Below are 25,684 nucleotides of genomic sequence, written 5' to 3' on the forward strand. Positions count from 1 at the left end.
CAAGAACTAAAAACAAACAATAGAAATCAAAAGTGCAATCTTTCACTCCGGCGAAATTTTTTAGCAAACCACTTCCAGCCTTTGAGACTTTTTTTGAGACTTTATTCCGGTAGCGAATTCAGATTTACAATAGACTTAGCTTAGTAGTACTAAAAGTGCTTAGTAGCAATACTTTTGCCTAACCGTACCAAAAGAAACTTTTTGTAATGGGATCCAAGGATTAAGAAAAAGCATAGAAAATCAAAAGAAATTCTATAATACCCAGGCGAATTTTTTAGCGAAACAATTGCTCCCTACCAAACTAAATTTTGAGACTATCCTGGCAGTAAATTCAGCTTTACAATAGACTTAGCTTAGTAGTGCTAATAACATTTGTAGCAATAATTTCGCCTATTGTTGGGGCACTGGCCCATTTTTGAAACACGCGCTTAGTATATTTGAATTTTGGATGACTATATTTGAAACACTACATTAGCCTTACATTTGTTATCACCACATGTAACATACATCTAAATGAATTTCTTTTAGTGGGAGCTAAGAAAAAAAAACAGAGATCAAAAGTTCTTCTATATTACTCCGGCGAACAGCCAAACAATTTATCTCTTCCGAAATCAATTTTATTGAGTTTTGTCCTGGTGGCACGTTAAGCTTCACAATAGACTTAGCTTAGAAGTAGTTTATTATTATTAATGTCAATCTTCATCCATGACAACACTAGATCAATAACAGCCACCAATAAATCTTCAAGAGACTGATACTTTTTTTTTATCTCAAAGACTGATTGCTCTACATCCTCCTGTTATGAAACACAACTTACATCAACCTTGCAGGTTCAGTAATTACCATAGATAACGTCCATGAATTGGAACTGGAGGTGATTGGTGTTGAGGGCCGGGGCAGGGTCCCACTTTCAATCTCCAATAATAATAATAATTGAGAGGTGTCACATACGTATCTTTTTGCTTTAGAGTTAGCGGTATGTGAGAGGAACGTTACTGGGGGAGCCAAGGACCCAAGTTCAACCTGCAATTATACAGATTTGAAGCTCTTGCATGACCAACTCATACGAGGTGCAACATTTCTACCATTCTACTAAAAAGTTGGCATGGAAAAGGCGGGTGTTATAGGAGCCGCTTACCCACTTTGTTGCCGGCCCAGAGTGCAAAACCGACAAGTCTATGGGATTCAATTTCCATAAATATATTCGATGTAGTGTCTACAATTATCAGATATATCTAAACAACATATATAGCCTAAAAGCTGTTTCTTTTCTTAACGTATAAATAATTCGCAGGTATTATGGCTAAAGGAGAAAAAAATAATTACCTTCGCTGTTTCTTTTGTTCCGTCTTCGGATGTTCATTTTCCCATTTTCTTCTAACACTATCAACCTCATCTATAAATAAGAATTAAAATTATAATATTAAAGATCTACTTCATATATTCAGAGTTCTTAAGAAACCAAAAATAAGAACTTTACCGACGTTGATTGGTAAAACTTGGACCATAATGGAAAACATCTTTTTCTAAGTATATACAATTGGACAATATTGCTTCATATCACTACATGGTATAGAGGGTTTTATTATATGATTTGGTATTAAATCTTTCCGCTTCCTGATATCAATTACCCACGAACTAATTACTTACGCGCTATTGAATGCGGTTTGAACAACAAAATGAATTTCTTGTATGAGTAGTTTAACAAATTTTGCAAGCCTGTTTGAAAATAATCGGAACAATGTTGGTTCATGTTGTTAGATAAATGTACCAAGAATTTTCTATCAAAGAGTTCGTTGTAGCGGACTGTAAGTAAGGAGCAACTGGACCCAATAGTAAACAAAACTCTAAAAAACAGAATTTCGATAACAATTGATACATCAAAAGTGTTGACTTTTTATAATGATTCCAAATATACAAAATTCATTGGTTAGTTTACTGCTGTTACCCATAAAAAGCAATGTGCCTGAAATAATTTGCTTGATTTTTTAAAAAGTGGGAGAGACACCCAAAAAGTCAAGCAATCTTAGTAAAAATCCCATCATCAGATTCAGCGTATCAGAAAACCCTTATATACAGGTTTCAAGCTCCTATCTATGTGGAATCTTATATTTTTGCCAAAATGATGATCACGGATAAATGTTCTTTGCTCCCGCTTTTTTGTTGTTGTTTTTTTTTTTACTCAGGGGTGACCGTATCAAGCCATGGTCGTCGGATGTCGGGAGAAGGTTCATTTAAATTCAGAAGCTCAAAGAATTCAAAAGTTCTAGCGCGCCTTTTGAGCAACTAAAAAGAATGGAGGAGAACTACCCTTTTTCCTACGCCCCCCTTTCCCCCAATGACATCTGATCAAAGTTTGAGATAGGAATTTGATTCAGCATAGTTGAATGGTCTATAAGTATACATGTGGGGATGACATGGGTCCCCCGAATTTGCAGGGGAAAAGGCTGTAAGTTATACAATTTCTTCAGTGTTTAAACATTGTATTTTTTATTGGGAAACATACGAAAAATTTTGGGAGTATTTACTGTGGAGAGCGGGGGGGGAGTTCTCACAGGGAGAATTCCCCGTGGAGATAAAGTTTCTTGGGAAGATTTTCCAGGGGAAATTTTTCACAAGGAGAGGGGGGAGATTTCCTAGCATGATTTGAAAAACGGTCAAAAATTAAACAAAAAAAGTTTTTCATCTGAAAGTAAGAAGTAACTTCAAAACTTTAAACACACAGGAATTAATCCATATACGAGGAGGGCTATCCTTCTACAGCTATCGCTCTATGTACTGAGCTTTGAATTTGTGACAGCTCAAACACAAGGGCCGTTGAACTTGAATAAGAATTATTGTTAGAAGACTTTAAGTCTTCAGCGTACAGAGCGAGGGTTGAGGAAGTAGCAGCCCCCCTCATATACGGATTAATATCTGTTCGTTCTGTTTTTAATATTGCTGTTTACTTTCAGTTGAAAAACTTTTTTTCATTACTTAACTTGTAAAAGGACGAATTGCAGCTTGTTGAGCTTTGAAGCAAAATAAGCAATAATTAATTGTGTCGAGTTTAGTTAGGAAATTGCAATTGCCTATTGAACGCCAAAAATTACAAAAACCAACTACAATTATGCTCATTGAACGCAGAGCTGGTCTCTCTTACTCCTTATGAAATACCTTATATACACCTATTGAGCAAAAACTGTTTACCGGGGTTCTGAGGAGTCAATTTTCGCTTCGGTAGGTAGATTTGACGCAACCAAAGAAAAATAAAATTGTCTTCAGCGGGAGAATATTTGGTTCGCTTTTGTTTCGGATCCGAGTTGAAAAAAGCTCGTTTTTTGTTTGACAAACTGTTGCTTAAATAAATAAAAGCTTCCTGTTTATACAAGGAATCTTTTATTTATAGAAAGCCTCTAGAATGAGAAGTGGCTTTTGCTTTCAAAAAGAGTTACTAGGCTGGACTTTCACAGCAACGTCACCTAGTTATTTTTGCTTGACATAATTTACCGTATTCTACGAGAAATTGAATTTATTAAGAGAGTTTTAAGGGTAAGGTAACCCCCTTCAGAATTTTTTTTTTTTTTTTTATCAGCCTCTTGGCATTGGACACAACAATATAAATTAATAATACTGAAATTAATTAGCACTTGTAAAAAAAAAAGTAGTACATCATGACGTAACTTTATAATAACATTATAAATTTACCCTGAAAATTTACCCCCCTCCTTGAAACTTCCCTTACCATGGAAAATCCCCCCCAACAGTAAATTCGTCCCACCTTCCCCATCTGAAAAATGTATCCATACATCCCAATAACAAATACATGCCTGTGTCTAAACAATGGACACATTTTGTAACTTGAAGACCTTCCCCCAGTGGCTGTGGGGGCGGTCTTGTTATCTCTAAAGGTATAGTTGTTCGGCCTTTCAACTAAGCTGAACAAAATGGCTATCTCAAAATTTTAATCGAATGATTTTGAGAAAAAAGAGACGTTTGAGGGGACCTAGTTACCCTCAATTATTTTGGTCACTTAAAAAGGCACTAAAACTCTCTTCCGATATTCTAGGACCACTAAATCGATTCGATCACCCTTGAAGAAAATACGCTTCCATGATCTTTCTTCTAGCAAAAACAAAAATAAATAAATACAGCATTCCGTATTTTTGCAGAGAGGAGCTTGAAAATTCTACAGTAGGCTTTTCTGATAGGCTGAATCTGATGGTGTGATTTACATTACAGTTATATGACTTTTAGGGTGTGTTTCTCTCTTTTTCGAAAATCAGGCATATTTTTTGAGACTCGTAGCCTTCTATGGGTAACCCTAAACTCAATAAAACTTATATATTTAGAACCAGCATAATAAGCCAATTTTTTGTTACATTCCGTTTTTTTTAGTTGTTCTATCTACTATTGAGCGAGGTTGCTCCTAACTTACAATTCATAACCACGATCTGATGGATACTCAAAGTCAATTGAGTAAAATGAACAGGTTCAAACAAAATTGTTTATCACAAGAGAACATTATAGTCAGGGTGCCAGATTCTGTATCGTGCACCCACCCACGCCGGAAGGTACAAAAATGCTGAGGACGGATCCTAGGGTAGTCGACCATGCTGAAAAAGAATATCGTAGGGCGCATGTTCGCCGTTGGGGCGTTTCTGAGATATAGGCCAAAAACGCCAAATTTAGCCTATAACTAAGTGTGACGATTCAGGATTTTTTTTGCGAATTATTGGATTGAGGAATCCGACGTAAAGTTATATCAATCGAAAGATGAGACCTAGATCTACAAGAATATGATTTTTAAATTGAAAAAAACACTATTTTTTTCTCTATTTACTGCAGTTTCACAATAAGTGCTGTAAATTCGACAAATATCTCAAAAAAGGTTAAAAACTCGAAATCTATTCAAGGTAACAAACTTTTTTTTTTCATATTCGAAAAGAAAGTTCATTCAATTCCGTACAATTTGAGCTAAAAAAAAATAAAATATTTTTATTTTTAAAAGGTCTGCGATTTTTTTTTGCAGTGTCACTAAAATGATCACTAGCCGTATCGTGAAAAGGGACATAATTTTTTTTTTTCAAAGGGTAGAAATATTTCAAACTTCCTAACTGTTTAAAATTTTTAACTTTTACTTAAAAATAAAAATAGGTTTAAAAAAATCTTGACTAAAAAAGTGTTTTTTTTTATAGAATGGACGAATATGTTTTCTGGTGTACTAAGACGTCTGCACCTGATTTTTGGGACCTGATTTGCCACTGATACGACTGAGCTATTTACTACATGAAAGAATTCGTCTTCACAGATGGATTCAGTCGGCGCACTGGTGTTGTCTTACTCGGCCTGCCCGTAAAATTGGGTAATAGTAACTGATTAGGGACCTGTTATAATCAAAAGTAAAAGGTATCAAACAAAACTTTCAAAAATATTCATCATTTTCTTCTTCCAAAATTTCAGATGGGGCAAGGTCAGACTCCCTGCATGCCCTCCTCGTTCCGCGGCAGGAGTCTTTCCTGCATCTTCTGTTGTTTTCTGTTCCATGTTTTCAGTTTTTTTACTGCTTAATAAAGTTTTAATATTACCTTTAATATTAACTATTTAGTTTTAATATTAACTTTAAAATTAAAGTTTTAATTTTACCTTCAATGGGGAAATGGGTTTTTCTAAGCTAGAAAATCGGGGGGTTAAGATTTTCCGACGAAACTTTCCAGGAAAATTACTCGGAGAATTCCGCGTCGAATGAGTCTTCGTACACCCAGATCCGATGTCGGCTGTAAACTGTAGGCGTCTCAGAAAAGAAATTACTTCGTGTATGAAAGGGGCTGTTCCCTTCTCAACGCCCCGCTCTTTACGCTAAAGTTTTTTACTATTTAATAAAGTAGAATTGAGAGAAAGATTCAAACTTTAGCGTATAGAGCGGGACGTTGAGAAGGGAACAGCCCCTTACATACACGGAGTAATTTCTGTTCGTTTTAAGTTTTAATGTCGCTCCTTACTTTCAGTTAAAAAAACTAGTTTTTTATTTAATCTTTATTAAGGATCCAAAATTATTGTCAGGCAGCCATCCATAGGCCAACACACACTATTTCATGGCTTTCCCTAACTCTGCTCTATTTCTTTGGTTTCCTTATAATTACTATACAGTCCCCAAATTCAAGGAAGGGCATGGCCCCTTCCCTCCTCCCCCCTGCGGGTACGCAATCAATAAGCAAACTTGTCAAAAGAAGGAAGCCGAGTAACTACATGAGGATGCACGTGCATAAGCTATAATATTATGAGATATTATTATCTACGATATTATTATCTATGATGACAAGAAAAATCGATTATTGGAGTGACAAATAGTTTTACCTTTTTTAAAATCTGATTGGTTCTTTCGTGAGAAATATTGAACCAGTGAAAAGGACAAAAAGTTTCTGAGTCGCAACATTTTGTAGGAAAAGTTTTCTTTCTGTGCGGTTCAATCATATTCATTTTACAAACATCCACTTAAACTTTAAATTCATAACTTATAATATTTACACCGTGACCGTACCGTGAATCCAGCGCCAAAACCAGTTTTGGTGACCAGCATCAAAACCGTAAGCCCAGGAACAGATTCTGGGTTTGAGTGTCCCACTGCACTACTAAAACCGCATAAATTGCGTGTGTTTCACTATCGCTGAAAACAAATTTTCTGCAGGTGACGCAACACCATCTTCGAAATGCAGGACACCCCTCGAAATGTCTATTCCCCTTCCCCGAATCGAAACCCAAGCTAAGGGTGCGAGAGCACTATTAATGTGAAACACCATTTTTCCTTTCTATTTTCACCACTTTTACTATTCAAAATTAGTTACATATTTCAAGAGGAAGTGAAGAAAGAAAGTAAAAAATCGAAAATGCCAAGGAAAATAAGAGTAATGGCCATCCCTCATTCTTAAGAGATAGAAAAAGAAATCAGATTTAGGAGATGAATCTTTCTTTACATTTGCAAATATTAAGGTCGAAACATAATACGCAGGTTAAAACATAACGCATAAATACGTATTAACATAACGCATAAATCAAACTCTAAACAGAAAGGACTACACCTTAACTTCCCTCTGAGATTTTGCAGTAGTATTAACATGGCAAGACTGAAAATCCAAACTAAAATTAAAAAATTAAATTTAAAATTTAATTTAAAATTTTAAAATTAAAGGTAAAATTTTAAAATTAAATTTTAAATTTAATTTAATTTAATTTTAATTTTAAAATTTAATTTTAATTTTTAATTTTAATTTTAAAATTAAAAATTAAAATAAGAAATTTACACATTCCCGCTGATACAAGAAGATACAAGAAGATCTGATGCGGGATTAGTACATTTTTGACTAATCCCGCTTTATATACACAAATTCAAATAACTTGAAATCGGATTAATTAACAGGTAAAGTTCCTACAAATAATTATTATATATCCCTAATCATATACCATATTATTTTTTTCCCAGTTTCAAAGTGAATTCTGGTGAAGACGAATAATATTCCCCAAATTTAAACAGGGCAGAGCTAAACAGGCTACCAAGAATATTTTTAGCATGAAAGGTTGAACAAGTCCAATCAACTGCAACTACCAAAACTTTATTGTTCTACTTCAAGCATAACATACTTTTTTGTGTTTAAATACACCAGTCAACTATAAACAGCTAATTATCTGCAATTATATGTTATATAATTTTTTCCCCAGTTTATAAATAAATTTCAGTGAATAAGCGTAATAGTCCTCGAAGGTCACTAAAATAACCTTGCACCAACATTACAGAGTGATACAACCTTAATCAACAACTCCCCCCCCCCCAGAGACTGGTGAATTAAGTGTCGAACATAGGAAGATATGGTGCCATTGTGAATCATAACGTGTTGTATTAAATCGCGGATTGCGGTCTATATTATCTATTTGCGTATGCTAGAATCGTTGTAAACCTCAGCCACTTTTAGGATGTAAAGGGGTAATCAGATAACTTTCTCTTGGGGTTGGGAGTCTTAAATACAGAAAGTATCCATTTAGGCCAGTATTAAAAATTTTAATGAGTTTTATTAATAACTTTTTTAAAAATTTAATAAGTAAATTTCATAAAAAAAGTATATTGAATAATTAAATAAATCTTTAATAAACAAATACATAAAATTTATTCAATGAAAACTAAATAATATTTAATAAGTAAATTTTATATAAAAAAAGTATGTTGAATAAATAAATAAATCTTTAATAAACAAATATAAAAATTTTACTGAAAAGAATACACGTCTTTTTGAACAGTCTTGAACAGTCTACGCAATATGAGAGAGGATACCCTCATGTTATACCACGAACTGTAGTAAGGAGCGACCTGGCTCAATAGTATTAAATTCAGCATATCAGAGAACCCTATTGTAGAAGTTTCAAGCTCCTATCTACAAAAATGTGGAATTTCACATTTTTTTTGCCAGAAGAAAGATCACGGATGCGTGTTTTTTTCCCCAGGGGTGATCGTATCGACTCAGTGGTCCTAGAATGTCACAAGAGGGATCATTCTAATGGAAATTAAAATTTCTAGTGCCCTTTTTAAGTGACCAAAAAAAATGGAGGGCACCTAGGTCACCTCTCACGCACATTTTTTCCCCAAAGTCACCAGATCAAAATTCTGAGATAGCCATTTTATTCACCATAGTCGAAAAACATAATAACTATATCTTTGGAGACGAGTTACTACCCCACAATCCCCATGGGAGGGCTGCAAGTTACAAACTTTGACCTGTGTTTACATATAGTAATGGCTATTGGAAATTGTACAGACGTTTTCAGGGGGATTTTTTGGTTCGGGGAGGGGGGAGAAGTTGATGGGGGGTTACGTGGGAGGATCTTTCCATGAAGAAATTTGTCATGGAGGAAGAGAATTTCAATGAAGAGAGCGCAGGACTTTCTAGCATTATTTAAAAAAAAAAACGATGAAAAAATAAATATGAAAACTTTTTTCAACTGAAAATAAGGAGCATCATTAAAACTTAGAACGAACAGATATTATTACGCACATGAGGGTTTTACCTCCTCGTAATACCACTCTCTATACGCAAAAGTATTTTTAGTAATTTCAACTATTTATTCTACGGCCTTTGTGATTCAGGGGTCATTTTCAAGGAATTGGGATAAAATTTAAGCTTTAGTGTAAAGAGCGAGGTATTGACGAGGGGGTGAGCCTTCTCATATACACAATAAAAAAATACGAATATGGAAGTTAGTTACGTAAGTTAATTCGTAAGTTACGTATATTTTTTGCTAATGAAACCGTTCGTAAGAAATTAAAAATTTTAGTTGCCTTTTTAAGCAATCAACAAATTGGAGGGCAACTAGGTCTACTTCCTCGCTCCTTTTTTTCTCAAATCTTCCGATTAAATCTATGAGAAAGTCATTTAGCCAAAAAAAATTAATATTCAAATTTCGTTTTAATTATTTATGTGTGGACAGCCAAGATCAAAACATGCATTAATTCAAAAATGTCCAGAAATTAAATAAAAAAAACAAGTTTTTTAACTAAAAAATTAATATTCAAATTTCGTTTTAATTATTCATGTGCGGAGAGCCAAGATCAAAACATGCCTTAATTCAATATGTCCAGAAATTAAATAAAAAAAACAAGTTTTTTTTTAACTAAAAGTAAGGAGCGACAGTAAAACTTGAAACGAACAGAAATTATTCCGTATATGAAAAGGACTTTTCCTCCTTAACACCCCGCTCTTTACCTTTTTAGTTTTTACTATTTTAAAAAGTAGAGTTAAGAGAAAGAGTCAAACTTTAGCGTATAGGGCGGGGCGTTGAGGAGGAAGAGCCCTTTTCATATACATACACTGTTTGTTTTAAGTTTTAATGTCGCTCCTTACTTTTAGTTAAAAAAAAAGTTGTTCTATTTTTATTTAATCCCACCCACAAGTGTGGGTTAGCCCAAAGTAATTTTCGGTCAAATTTTGCTGATAAATATCATTCACCAATGAGTGTGAAAGACTCGTGTTCTTCTTGTAACACCCCTCTAGGAAATCAAACAACGTGCCACAATGCCTAAATTTTGTCTTTGGTTAAAAAGAAATAAAAAAAAAATACAAGCTTTTTCAACTGACAGTAAGAACAGTATTAAAACCTAGAACAAAACAAAAATTATTACGCACATGAGGGGTTCACCTCCTCCTAATACCTCGTACTTTACGCTAAAGTATTTTTAGTTATTTCAACTATTTATTCTACGGCCTTTGTGATTCAGGGGTCATTCTTAAGGAATTGCGACATAATTTAAGCTTTAGCGTAAAGAGCGAAGTACTGACGAGGGGTGAACCTCATATATGTAATAAAAATATGCGAGTACAGAAGTTCGTTACGTAAGCTAATTCGTAAGTTACGTATATCTTTTACTAGTAAAAACGTTCCTAGAAAATTAAAAGTTCTAGTTGCCTTTTTAAGTAACCAAAAAATTGGAGGGCAACAAGGCCTCCTCCCCCGCTCCTTTTTTCTCTTACTCATTCGATCAAAACTATGAGGATGCCGTTTGGCCAAAAGAAATAAATATGCAAATTTCGTTTTAATTATTCATATTCGCACTTCTCTGTTGTCCGAACATGACAGTAGACTCGGAAAAAACCATCCTACTAAACATCTACTGTTCTGAGATAACGCACGCTATCCATACAGCTGAGAAAGCTGCAGTTCCTGTCCGCAAAATTCGCCACGGTACGGAAGTGCGTAACTGGCGGAATAATTCTAATCTCCTGGCCGCATGTGATTCAGCAAAATTTTGGCTACAATTATGGGCAGATTGTGGGAAGCCGCGCTCCGGAATAGTCAACGCTGTTCGTATTTACACGAAACGTAAATTTTCCAAGGCCATCGCACAGCATAAGGCTAACGAAATTGCCCGTACCAGCGAGATTGTCGATAATTCACCTCCTGCTTTATGGCGTCTTCGAACTAAGAACAAATCTTCCAATGGCCCACCCTGCATGCCAGAAAAGACTGGTGCGACTACTTCAGAGACCAATTTTCAGCCCCTAATTCCTACCTAGACAATACCTTTTGCCAGGCCCTCGATAAGGAGCTTCAGTTTGCAATTAAGGATATTGGTGTCCTGGTCACTCCGTCCTTGATGCGTTCCAAAATTGTTAAGTTAAGAAAAAAGAAATCTAAGGGCATCGATGGTATATCTGGTACCCATTTAAGCTTTGCCAGCAATCTTCTCCTAGAGCACCTTTCTCTGCTATTTCAAATGATTTTCGTTACTGGCATCGTTCCAGACAGCTTTGGTGTTGGATTGGTCCATCCTATTCTCAAAAAAAGTAAACCAGCTGACCAGTGCGCTTCATATCGTCCGATCACTGTTTCAACTACGTTTTGTAAGCTATTTGAATCCCTTATTTTTGATGAAATTGCACTTCGATGCACTACTCCGGACAACCAGTTCGGGTTCAAAAAGCACTCAGGACGGGAACACGTTCACAGCGTTCTTGCAAATCTTCTTATTGATGCAGATAAAAATGATGATCTTCTCGTCTTTGGAGCGCTTGATGTTAGTAGAGCCTACGATTCTGGCATCCATGGCCATATCCTACTCAAAGCCCTTCAGCGAGGTGTTTCCTCTTGCATCATTTCCCCTGTTTACAGTATGTACAACAAGTTCTCAGCTGTCATCCTGATCTCCTCTCCGTCCAGCACTTTTCCTTCTAAAGAAATGCTGAGTGTCAAGAAAGGCGTACGTCAAGGTGGCAAAACTTCACCATCACTGTTTAATAACGCTATCATCGAAGCACAACAAGTAATAAAGCCGTCGTTCTTTTTCCGTGGGATTAATCTTTCGCTGCTGAACTTCGCTGATGACATTCTTCATGTTTCTTGTTCGATATCTTTATTTCAACAAAATTACGACTCACTTGCAGAGGCATACAAGCAGATCGGACTTTCCTTCAACGAATCTAAAACAGAACTTCTTTTCTTCAATGGTTCAAAAATGAGTTTTCAATTAACATCTCCGTTAAAATTGGCGACACTCTGATTGAGCCTTGTAAGTCCCTTACGTATCTTTGCCTTCCTATTTCTTCTACATTGAAGGACACACGCTCACAATTGACAAACCACCTCTGTTCCGTCTACGAGCGGCTTACGGATTACTTGTTGCCAATAAATATCGTTTCAACCGTCCTCCCCTTGCCCGGCTATACAATGCTTTTACTACCCTCCCCCCGTCTGCTTGCTCTGGTTCCCTTCTGGAAAATATTCACAGCTACCGAAAAGAAAGCCATTTGCAGCGCATTCTATAGATATGCTAAGTTTCTCCTGCGTCTCCCTTTGTGGCACAGCAATGGCGACATCTCTAGGAAATATAAGGTCACCAACCCTTCCATGGCCATAGAGAGAAGAATCTCCACATTCAGTACCAATTTTTTAAGAGCCAACCACCCCTGGACTAGTGTTATTTTATAATATTTGTTGTGGAAGTGTAATTAAATTTTTGTGCTTTTTTTTCTGTTATATACTCCGTCTTTTTCATTTTTGACGGGTAATAAATTAATAATAATAATAATAATAATAATATGCTGAGAGCCAAAATCAAAACATGCATTAATTTGAAAACGTTCAGAAATTAAATTAAAAAAAAAAGTTATTTTAACTGAAAGTAAGGGGCGACATTAAAACTTAAAACGAAAAGAAATTACTTCGTATATGAAAGGGGTTGCTCCCTCCTCAACGCCCCGCTCTTTACGCTAAAGTTTTTACTGTTTTAAAAAGTAGAGTTGAGAGAAAGAGTCAAACTTTAGCGTAAAGAGCGAGGCGCTGAGGAGGTCACCAACCCTTCCATGGCCATAGAGAGAAGAATCTCCACATTCAGTACCAATGTTTTAAGAGCCAACCACCCCTGGACTAGTGTTACTTTATAATATTTGTAGTGGAAGTGTGTTTAAATTTTTGTGCTTCTTTTTTTTTCTTTCTTTTATATACTCCGTCTTTTTCATTTTTGACGGGTAATAAATTAATAATAATAATAATAATATGCTGAGAGCCAAAATCAAAACATGCATTAATTGAAAACGTTCAGAAATTAAATTTAAAAAAAAGTTTTTTTAACTGAAAGTAAGGGGCGACATTGAAACTTAAAACGAAAAGAAATTACTTCGTATATAAAAGGGGTTGCTCCCTCCTCAACGCCCCGCTCTTTACGCTAAAGTTTTTTACTGTTTTAAAAAGTTGAGTTGAGAGAAAGAGTCAAACTTTAGCGTAAAGAGCGATGCGCTGAGGAGGGAGCAGCCCCTTTTCATATACGAAGTAATTTCTGTTCGTTTTAAGTTTTAATGTCGCTCCTTACTTTCAGTTAAGAAAACTCGTTTTTTTCATTTAATTGCAGGTAGGAGCTTGAAACCTAAACAGTAGGGTTCTCTGATACGCTGAATCTGATGGTATGATTTTCATTAAGTTTCTATGACTTTTAGGGGATTTTCCCCCTTTTTCAAAAGTAGGACAAATTTTCTCAGGAAAGTAACTTTTTATAGGTAATACTAAACTTGATGAAACATTTAGATTATAAATCAGCATAAAAATTTGATTATTTTGATGCATTTATTGGTATCAAAATTTCCTTTTTTTGGAGTTTCGGTCACTAGTGAGCCGGGTCACTCCTTACTTACAGTTCGTTACCACGAAATGTCTGATAGTAAAGGTTAGTAGAACTTAATAGAGAAAAAGTAAAACCAAGTCGATAATTGACGTTAGCGGTTATGGGAAACCTTGAAACATCTCTATTATTAGAAGCTAATTGATAAGATATATAAAATACAATAGCCTATTCACAAGGAGAAAAGCCATAGAAGTCAAAACAATATTTCAGCTTCTTTCGTATGACAGTAAAATCTTTTTCATATGAAACTCCGTAAAATTAAATTACCGAACCTGTGATTAAATTTACCAGTGATTCGTAATTGAAATTACCAAAATATATTGTTTTTCTCTAGCATTGAAGCACTCTGTGGTAGCGAGTCTCCGAGGTGGAGACGGAGCGTAAACTCCAGTTAAATGAGTTTTCCGCAGTCACGGATACGACGTGCAGTGGTCGATTGTGATTAGGACAGATTCATGGTTAAATTTATTGCAGAAAAAAAAGCCTAAGGTATTCTATGCCACTGAGAACTACCACAGGTTTAAAAAGATAAGAAACAAATTGAGCTGTCTGTCAAGAACCTTAATTTGTCAAGCTCCATAATATATTTTTAAGAAAAAGGTAGCACAGGAAGTAAGGAACACAAGCGTCCTTAACAGCGCAGTTTCTGAGTATTGAAACAACTTTTTCAGTTGAAAATGCCCGTCACTTGCATGAAAAACGCGTGAATTTAGTAACAGAAGATAACCTTTTCTTTTCAATTCCCGCTTTCAGGAATTGCCCTTAAATGAACTGTAAATAGCGTTGCCAATCTCCATTAAGGTAATCTAATAATACTTTCATACTACGCCGTAGAACCTTAAGCACTAGTTTAACCTAAGAATTTACGTTACGTTACATATTCTTACGGAGCAAGTTTTGTCCGTAACGTAGGCAGTCCCGTCAAAATTTGAACTCTACATTGAATTTTAGGTTTACCATTTGGCATAGAAAATTATGCAATTAGTGTGAGAGCTACATAAAGTGCATAAACTAAGTTTATTTTAAACCAAGCAGATTGTCTTAAGTGCCCACTAAATAAGACAGTGTTATATCGAGTCCTCTCTAAATTACTAGAATTGTCATTGCCAGTTTCAGAAAGGCGTCATGTCATCAATTTTGACCGGCCATTTTTACAGAAAGTAATTTTACAGAATGATTAAAATTATTCCTATTTCATAGAAGTATTAATTTATAATAGACAAGAAACACAACCGTTCCTAGAGGGAGGCAGCTAGGGTAATTTCCCTGGGCACCAAGGCTTGGGGTGCCCCACCGAGGCATTGCCCCATTTCGATCCAATTTTCTACTTTGATTCGGCTGTTTTTTCTTATATTTGATTCGATAAGGGGCGCTGAAATTTTTCTCCGGGCGCCACCAAGCCTAGGAACGGCTCTGACTAGAGATAGCAAGTATTTTGGCTAACCCGTTAGTGAGGTTGTAAATATTAAAGATGTGCCTATGTTACCTAAATCATAGACGTCAACAATAAATCAATGGTCCACATTCATGAGAGGAAATGCAGCAGTTCCAGCAGCCATTTAAATTTTCGCCAAATTTTCACTAAATTTTCACTCAATTTTTGCCAAATCACACGACAGCGAGCAATTGTAATATATACTCGCTAAGGAAGACACTGTTAAATTTTGTACAACACTACGAATATTAAAGAAAAAAATATTGGTTCACTTTGCTACGAGCATCCCATGCTCCCAAGCTTCCCCCCTCTCCATCCCCCACTTTCCCTACTTTACCACTATATAATATGGTCAAATGAGTGACCTGAATTACGTTCATTTGAACCAAATCAGTTTTGACGAGTACTCGTAGGTAAGAGGCTGCTAGATGTTGTAGAGCATTATAAATGTTAGGGAAATAACTGTTGGTCCGCATTACTACAAACTTCCTAAGCTGCTAAACTTCCCCACTCTCTAAAACCTTCCTCCTTGCTTCTTCACTCTCCACGTTGACTATTCTGAGTTAGGCTTAATTGCACCCAAACTGCGTGTGCTGAGCATTCGCCAATTAAGAGGCTGCTAGCTGGGTACGATATAACAAATGCAACAAAAATAATTGCTGGTTTATATTATTACCTGCTTTCTACTCCCTACTTTCTCACTCTCTAGAGACTGAGTCAAGTTTATTTATACTTAGACCATAATTAATGAACACACGCCAAATAAGAGTTTACTAGATAAGGTTCAACATAACGAATGCTATGGTAATAATTGTTGATTCACTCCAATACACCATTCTACAATACCCTTCCTCACTCTCCAGTAGCGTAAGTTGACTGATCTGAGTCAAGTTTATTCATACCCAAAACGCTTCTATAGAGTACACGGTAAGTAAGAGACTGCTAATTGGTTAACTACCTTATCATCATCAAAAAAAAATTTAATGCTCCACATTACTACGAAATTTCAATACCTTTATTCTCAGAGCTTGTGTGTCCACTTGACGGAGGGCTGGGAGAATCCATATATTCTAAATTATTCTCGGCATCTGGAACTAATGATGGGCAGGACTTGCTAATTGAAGGTTTCATGTTGCGAAAACGCAGCTACCCAAGAAAATAAAAATATAAGTCAAAATGATAATACTCAACATAGTAATGATGATGGGGAGAATGACAACATGAATGGATTCTTGATGCATTCCAGGACCCAGTTACCGACCAACAGCCTAAAATGGCAAAGAGCCATAAATTTAGTCAACTGAAATCTTTATAACACATAAAAGGGGCTAACATTGTAGTCCATTCTGCAAATAAAGTAATGCAGATTGCTTATAATTTTCTTTATTTGCTGCCTTGAAATAAAAATAACAAATTATTGATTAAATATAATAACAACTGAGTTCTTACCCCCAACAAGCTAAACAAGCTAAAAAAGAATCGTCAATATTGCTTAAAAATAATTTTCTGGTACGAATAAATAATGATGATGATAAACACACCCTTGGAGTTCAATCCAATTCAGCTGCTGATTTTCAGTCAGCCTCCTTTAATACAGTAACGTTACTTCAGCCTAAAATGGCCAATAGCTACAAATTTAGCCTCAAAAATCATTATAATACTTAGAAAAATCTAACATTGCATTCCGTTCTGAACTCAAAGTAAGAATTGCTTAAAATTGGTGCGATTTTTGTCTTGGAACGAAAATTATATCAAATCCTAAAGGATCGTTAATGATGATTGGATTGTAGAATAATCTATTAATCAGGAAAACTCAACGAAAACAGATATCGTCGCGCCCAATACGGCAGTGCGCTAACCAACTGTTTATTTTTAAGGAGAACGAAAATAAACTAAGTTTTTTAGCACTTTTAACCATTAATGAAGTCAATAAATCCACACCTGTAACCATCTCACTTTTCCTAAAGGCGAGAGTGGGTGTATTGTAAGGGCCTGAGCTCCTTAGAGGTCTTTGCCCATTAGGTAGACTCTATGGCTTCATTGGCTCACTGTTTCCTGTTCATTGTGATTCTGTTGTGCTTTACTAAATTATCCCCATACGAATTTTTTTTAGACTCGTCTTTATTAGCGATTAAATAAAAAAAACTAATTTTTTTAGCTGAAAGTAAGGAGCGACATTAAAACTTAAAACGAACAGAAATTACTCCGTATATGAAATGGGTTGTCCCCTCCGCATCCCACGCTCTTTACGCTAAAGCTTTTAATTGTTTTAAAAAGTAGAATTGTGGCAAAGAGTCAAACTTCAGCGTAAAGAGCGAGGGATTGCGGAGGGGACAACCCATTTCATATACGGAGTAATTTCTGTTCGTTTTAAGTTTTAATGTCGCTCCTTACTTTCAGCTAAAAAAATTAGTTTTTTTTATTTAATTTCTGAACGTTTTTGAATTGATGCATGTTTGGTTTTGGCTCTCCGCACATAAATTATTAAAATGAAACTTGTATATTAATTCTTTTTTTGGCTAAATGGCTTTCTCTTAGTTTTGATCAGACGATTTTGAGAAACAAGGGGTGGAGAAGGAGGCCTAGTTGCCCTCCAATTTTTCGGTCACTTAAAATGGCAACTAGAACTTTTAATTTTTAATGAACGTTTTTATTAGTAAGAAATACACGTAGCTTAAGAATTAACTTACATAACAAACTTTCATAACCTTATATTTTTATTGTGTATACGAGGGGGTTTTTACCCTCGTTAATACCTCGCTCTTTACACTAAATCGTAAGTTTTGTCCCAATTCTTTAAGAATGACCCCTGAATCAGAAAGGCCGTAGAATAAATAGTTGAAATTACTAAAAATACTTTAGCATAAAGAGCAAGGTATTTATCTCCTCCTAAATACCTCGCTCTTTATACTAAAGTATTTTTAGAACCCCTCATATGCGTAATTATCTCTGTTCGTTTTAGGTTTCAATGCTACTTCTTCCTTTCATTTGAAAAAACGTTTTCATGTTTATTTTTCATTGTTTTCTTATAGTAGTGCTAGAGAACCCTGCGCCCTTTTCATTGAATTTTTCTTGCCTCATGACAGATTCCTCCAAGGAAAGATCCTCCAACATAGCCCCCTCTCCTCAGCCCCACCCCCAAACAAAATAAAACCCCCCTGAAAACGTCTGTACACTTCCCAATAACCATTACTATATGTAAACACTGGTCAAAGTTTGTAACTTGCAGCCCCTCCCCCAGGGATTGTGGGGGAGTAAGTCATCCCCAAAGACATAGTTATTATGGTTTTCGACTATGCTGAACAAAATGGGTATCTCAAAATTTTGATCCGTTGACTTTGGGAAAAAAATGAGCGTGGGAGGGGGCCTAGATGCCCTCCAATTTTTTTGGTCACTTAAAAAGGGCACTAGAACTTTTCATTTCCGTTAGAATGAGCCCTCTTGCGACATTCTAGGACCACTTGGTCGATACGATGACCCCTGGGGAAAAGAAAAAAAAAAAAAAAAAAAAAAAAAAAAAAACAAATAAACACGCACCCGTGATTTGTCTTCTGGCAAAAAATACAAAATTCCACATTTTTGTAGATAGGAGCTTGAAACTTCTATAGTAGGGTTCTCTGATACGCTGAATCTGATGGTGTCATTTTCGTTAAGATCCTACGACTTTTAGGGGGTGTTTCTCCCTATTTTCTTAAATAAGGCAAATTTTCTCAGGCTCGTAACTTTTGATGGGTAAGATTAAACTTGATTAAACTTATATATTTAAAATCAGCATTAAAATGCGATTCTTTTGATGTAGCTATTGATATCAAAATTCAATTTTTTAGAGTTTTGGTTACTATTGAGCCGGGTCGCTCCTTACTACAGTTCGTTACTACGAACTGTTTGACCACTGCAAAAATCTGATGTAATTTTTCTGAGAGCATCTAACCTGCGTTTAAACTGAACTGAAAAATTGGGCTTAAATATGAAAGCATATGAATAAAACGTTTTGAAAGTTTTACAACAAGCATATATAGGAATTTAATTTCTATTTCCTTTTTTAAATAATACTATTTACGTTCTGAACTATTAGAACCAAAGACGCAAATGTGCCTAAACAGCATTAACATATCTCACCCTTATTTACGTTGCAGGATCACCCCTTTGGTTTTTCTCTATTTTTGTAATACTTGCTTTTATACCACCGATTTCTGTTTATTGTAAGACAGTGTGGTCTAACCTCGACATTTTTTTTTGGAAACCGTGGAACTCGAGCTGGATTAAACGGATAATTAAATTTAGAGACCTGTACATAATTTTTCACTGGTGCCAAAAAGGATCGTTTTCGTTTTTCCTTGAGCCAAAGTGTTTGACAGACAGAACTATTAAAAGTTATTCCCACCAAGATTTGGTTTCTTCGAGTAATTCACTTGCGAGTGGAAAACTCCGTTTAAGCAGGCAAGCTTGGAAGGAGCAGTTATAACTAACGTTACAATAAAGTCTACAATTGCCTCAGATACAAACCGATTACCAGCCCGCATTCCCAAAATATTTATATAGAATCTTAAATAGAAAACTTAATTCCAAAAAAGGAGCACTTTTTACGCATGCCCGTAAGTACTGCCATCTATTTTTACAAGCAATTTTCAGATGATCATCAGTTATCTTTGCTATTGTGTTCTCTGTATCTAGGATTGAGGCCCATCCTAAACTAAAATATTCTCTCACTGCTAAAAAAAAATTCAATGTTTCTGTTTTGTCGTTTCTTGGTAGTGGTGTTAGAAAGTTTGAATCATGGAAACAAAAATCAACTTTTAAACTGAAAGTTATACAATTTCCTTCTTAAAGCCAATCAGCAGTCCTTGAAGAGCTGATTAATTCGTATTACATCGGCAATTTTTTACAAAAATTTGTTCATAACAAACATCATTTCAAAAATTTTCTTTGATAACTTCTTTGTTGAGGTAAACACCGAAAAACAACTGGATAAAAACTGAGCTCAAAATGGTCTGTGACCTGATTCAATTGAGTCACAACCTGGAGACAGAAAACAAAGGACCCTTGGCCTAAAGTTCAATGTACGTGGAGGGTGTAATTAGAAAGAGCAAAAAAAAACGAATTATTTGAAACAATTGGTATAAAATGAGGATAGTCATAGAAATTCACAAAGTTTGGGATAGGACAAGGACTCGAAGGACTCTACGCTGAAAACAAATATTTCCAATCTCCAACTATAAGTGTTGAACAAAGCGAATGGACTTTCATGTCACATAGCTCCAAACCCGGTCAACTGCGGCATCAAGACAGTTATACAATCTAGAGTAATTATTGAATTTCCTGGTTGGAACTCTGATTCAGAAGAGCCAGTGAAAGAGCCTAAGGTCGTCCTTAAGGGAAAGACCTTAAAGTATGGAAAAATCCCGCCTTCGGCGATTCCAAGGAGGAGTATAGCATCATTCAAGTACATTGACAGGTGAATGAAATTTTATCGTAATCAAACTGAGGATAATCCCAAAGCAACAAATGTCAGCTCCAGAATTGAATCAGAAAATTTATTCCAATGTTTGGCAACACTGGAAAATCTACATATCTGACATTCAGAATAACACGGTAAAATCTTATTACATCTAGGCTTGGATAACATAGTAAGAGACCATGTAAATTCCTTTCATATGGACCATTTCCCATGAGGAGATATGGTATCATTTATATGACACATTTGACAGTTGAACAAGACCTCAGTCGAAATGAAACTTTCGAGCCTTTTTAAACAGACAAGCATCAGCTCCTGAGTGGAAAGCGGATAATTTACATGAAGAGTCTTCAGCCCTATGGAAATCTGCACACTCTAAATTGCTCATGACGTGATAAAAAAGGTAATGCACCAGAGCTTTTCTGCAATGGTGAGTAAAGACTATAATAAGACATGAAAGTAGAATATTATTACTGGGGATGAATTGACGTTGTGATTTTCTTTTGTCACTTGGGTTTTATATCAAACCACGTCAATTTGAAGTCACACAATCAAAATGCGGCAGAGGCCTTGTCAACTTTTAATTTGTAAGTAAATCAAACAGTTCGTGGTAACAAACTGTAAGTAATTGGACAAAGAGGTTGTACAGAGTAGTCTTGCTTAAATTCACATCTGTCGATCTGTGCTTCGAAACACTATCCAGTTGTGGAAACATAACATAGGTAAAACATATTACAGATTTTAGAAACTGACGAAATTTTAAATTGTATCTTACAAAGTAGGAAGGTAGAATATTGTTGTTGTTGTTGAGCTGACCATTAAGCTCATCAACTGGTCATAATCGGACGATCCTCTTTCGTCACTTATGCTTTATATCAAGCCATGTTAATTTGAAATCAGACAAGTAAAATTTGGCACCAGTCATGTCAACTTTTAATTTGTCAGAAAGTTAGACTAAGATACTGTACTATGTTATTGCTTGATTCACTTGCATCAGTCTCTATATCAAAATGCTATTCAGTCGTGGAAACGCAAGATAAATAAAATACAATATAAAATTTAGAAACAGACAAATTTTATATTGTGTTTCATGAGATGTCAAGGTAGAATATTGTTGCTGTTGTTGAGTTGGCGTTTCAGCTAATCAATTATTCATATATGTGTGATACTCTTTCGTCACTTAAGGTTTATATCAAGCTACGTCAATTTTAAATCACGTAAGTCAAATTTGGGTTGAGGCCTCGTCCACTTTTAATTTGTCAGGAGTAGAGTGGAGGCATCCCTTAACATTTATTTTACCATTGTAATTGTAATTGTTCTGACGTGCTTATGCTAGCTTGTGTGCTATTTTAGCCAATAAATCATATTCTATTCTATTTAAGTAAACTATAATAGAGCAGAGAAGATACAAAAAATAAGGTTAAAAAGAGTGCAAGTCTCATAGGGGAGTTGTTTTAACTAGCAAAATAAATATAAGATGCCATAATATTTACAAAATCGTCCTGAAAACTGCTTTGGATTGTATTTTATCCATTCATTTCATTTTTTTGCTACACAACTTACTAGAATTACTCTTCGATAATAAAATACGCAAGAAAATGCGAATTTATAACGCATCCTTTACCTTGGTTCTGCTCTATGCAGCAGAAACATGGCCTTAAATCGTCAACCATGATTAAATTATGATAGACGTCTGTCAGACAAAACAGCTCATCGGATAGAAGACTTTGGTGGAATGATGCATGGAGTGCAATACAATGCAAGGTTGCTAACACTCACATTCCAAATACCAGTCTCCGTCAAAACAGTACAACGTACTCAGACTGTTTGGACAGCCCATACTTATACTGACGACAACCCAGCCCAAATCATCTACGATTTTGATCCAAAAGTTCATGGCTGAACTTTACAAGGTGAAGACCCCCTGAACTTGTATGGGAAGACCCATACAAGGTGAAAGGATATCCTCAATAATCTCTTTGAGATAACTAGCATTGCTGCTGATGAGGCCCTACTCTTAGCAGCAGACCCGTCAGCCTGGAGGGGCAGAGTTGCGACGCTCTCTATGCTACCACCCATGCGAGAGGAGTCTTAAGTAAGTAAAAATGAAATCAATCCGACTGTGGTAACGCCAAATGAGCAATATTGTAGAACATATATTTTACGGGAAAAAAGACCGAGTGAACTACAAAAAAATTCTTAGGTTTTTCGACGGTCATAGAGGACCATTTGTTTCAATAAAAAAAATTTCTGAGGTGTCTCAAATGCAGTAAAAATATGTATACTAATACTTGTATATAGATATAAAAGAAGTTGTATGATTAGTTGCTATCTGTAATGTTTTGGCATCAATGTATTGTGTTTGGCATATTTTTATTTTTGAATTTAAAAAATCGACGAAGTATGATATCCCTACCGCACTCCATTTTCCAACCTTTCCTGTCAGTGAGAATAAAATTTTACACCGAGCCCCAACGTAGTCCCAGAGCCCCAATACTAAAGCCAAACTGACTCAACATGACAAAGAAAAAAAAAAAACACTTACTCTCTGGATGTGAATTAGCTTGAGTTGTATGTTTGCTATCTGTAATATTTTGGGAGCAATGTATTGTGAATGGCATATTTTTATTTTTGAATTTAAAAAACTGACACTAGTACGATACCCCTACCACACTCCATTTTCTCTCTGTACCGGTTTCTCTCTGTATCTATGTGTGCACTCGGAGATAATCAGCTCAGTTTGAGCGAAATTAAATTAAAAAAAAAACTAGTTTTTTTTAACTGAAAGTAAGGAGCGACATTATAACTTAAAACGAACAGAAATTACTCCGTATATGAAATGGGTTTTCCCTCCGCAATCCCTCGCTCTTTACGCTAAAGTTTATAATTGTTTTAAAAATTAGAATTGTGGCAAAGAGTCAAACTTTAGCGTAAAGAGCGAGGGATTGCGGAGAGGAAAACCTATTTCATATATGGAGTAATTTCTGTTCGTTTTAAGTTTTAATGTCGCTCCTTACTTTCATTTACAAAAACTAGTCTTTTTAATTTAATTCCTGAACGTTTTTGAATTAATGCATGTTTGATTTTGGCTCTCCGTACATAAATTATTAAAATGAAATTTGCATACTAGTTTTTTTTGGCTAAATGGCTTTCTCTTAATTTTGATCAGACGATTTTGAGAATAAGGGGTGGGGAAGGAGGCCTAGTTGTCCTCCAATTTTTCGGTTACTTAAAAAGGCAACTAGAACTTTTAATTTTTAACGAAAGTTTTTATTAGTAAAAAATATACGTAACTTAAGAATTAACTTACGTAACAAACTTTTATATTCTTATATTTTTATAAGGACTTAGGGGGAGTAAGTCATTCCCAAAGACATAGTTATTATGGTTTTCGACTATGCGGAACAAAATAGCTATCTCAAAATTTTGATCCGTTGACTTTGGGAAAAAATGAGCGTGGGAGGGGGCCTAGGTGCCTTCCAATTTTTTTGGTCACTTAAAAAGGACACTAGAACTTTTCAATTCCGTTAGAATGAGCCCTCTCGCGACATTCTAGGACCACTTGGTCAATACGATGACCCCTGGGAGAAAAAAAAAACAAATAAACACGCACCCGTGATCTGTCTTCTGGCAAAAAACACGAAATTCCACATTTTTGTAGATAGGAGCTTGGAATTTGTCCTGTGGTGTAATACGGGACCCAGATATCGAATCATTCTGCAGTAATACACTGCAGGGCCGACACAGGGACCTGAGTAGTCAAGAAGCGTCGTTCATCTGATACAATACAATAGGAGCTTGGAATCTTTTAAATAGGGTTCTCTGACACGCTGAATGCGATTGTGTGATTTTCGTAAAGATTCTATGACTTTTAGGGGGTGTTTCCCCCTATTTTCCAAAATAAGGCAAATTTTCTCAGGCTCGTAACTTTTGATGACAAAGACTAAATTTGATGAAACTTATATATTTAAGATCAGCATGAAAATCCTATTTTTTTATGTATCTTTTAGCAACAAAATTCCGTTTTTTAGAGTTTCGTTTACTATTGAGCCGGGTACTGTTTTATAAACCACGAACTGTTTGATAATATATTATGCAGGTTATTTTAACTAAATATTTAATATATTCTTTATATTGGTTAGGTATTTAATATAATACGTTCTGGGCAGCCTGCTTTCAGTAATTCTCTGTTGTAATTTCTATAATTTTTTTACTAAAATATTAAGTTTCATCTTATTTCGGTATATTTCATTATGATTAACTTAACTTCACTTCTTGAGTGTGGTCGAGACTCATACAAGTACCAAATAACTGTTGTTTTATTTTTTTTGCTTGTTTTAGCTTCTCTTTTCTTCTTCAGCTTCGCTTTTATTTCCATTTTTCCACGCTAGAAGCCATTTTTGTTCCAAAATGCAAAATTATTACCCTTATTTGCAATTTCCACCAAGTTAAGTTGATACTTGATAATCTGGAGATAACATTATGGCACGATTTCAGCGATATCTTTATCGCTTTATCGCTTTGTTTGTTTTAGCTTCTCTTCTTTAGCTTCACTTTTATTCCCACTTATTTTTATTACTTATTTTATCTGCATTAAAGATGCCTCATTTTTGGAACCTTTTCTTTCTTCCTTATTTTGCAACCTTTTCTTTCTTCCTTATATTTTTCATTTTTATTTATTCCTTATTTATTTATTTTATATACCTTAGAAACGAGTTTGATTTTGTTCTCTCATTTTTTGTCTTTTTCGTAGGCCTAGAACTGATGGGGCGGTCTTGCCATAACTTGTAGACTTTGATAAGAAGATCTGAATAAACAATAGAAAATTTTCATTTCTTGTCTTATTCACGAGCCTATGACCCACTTTTTTTTTTTTTTATGTTTTCTTTGAGAGCGTAACGCATTTAAGAATGAATTATCTACGCCTCATTCGATTCATCAGACCTGTCAACAAGACAGAGAATTTACGCGTTCGATTTGGATTTTATGTCGACAATACACGCGCTCAATTCGTTTCTGTCGACAACTTGTCCCCAAAACTTACTGTCTTTTAACAATGTAAGAAATTGCGCGTTCTCTTCATGATCGACAGATAAATGATACATTCTGCCAAACAATCCACAAACTAAAATAGGTACAATCAACCATTGAAATTTTC

The 25,684-nt window shown here is 35.3% G+C and overlaps 1 protein-coding gene across 1 annotated transcript in view; it reads right to left on the minus strand.

The window, feature by feature from the left end:
* The window catches only part of LOC136037586 (rho guanine nucleotide exchange factor 28-like), a 330,822-nt gene that overhangs the window by 259,870 nt on the left and 45,268 nt on the right, over positions 1-25,684 (minus strand). The window contains exons 4-5 of the mRNA XM_065720307.1: positions 16,085-16,217; positions 1,327-1,396 (exon numbers count right to left, since the gene is read on the minus strand). Coding sequence (XP_065576379.1) covers positions 1,327-1,396; positions 16,085-16,217 — 203 coding nt within the window. The remainder of the gene's footprint in view (positions 1-1,326; positions 1,397-16,084; positions 16,218-25,684) is intronic.

The sequence above is a fragment of the Artemia franciscana genome, chromosome 17 (assembly GCF_032884065.1).
Source record: "Artemia franciscana chromosome 17, ASM3288406v1, whole genome shotgun sequence".
Taxonomy (NCBI): domain Eukaryota; kingdom Metazoa; phylum Arthropoda; class Branchiopoda; order Anostraca; family Artemiidae; genus Artemia; species Artemia franciscana.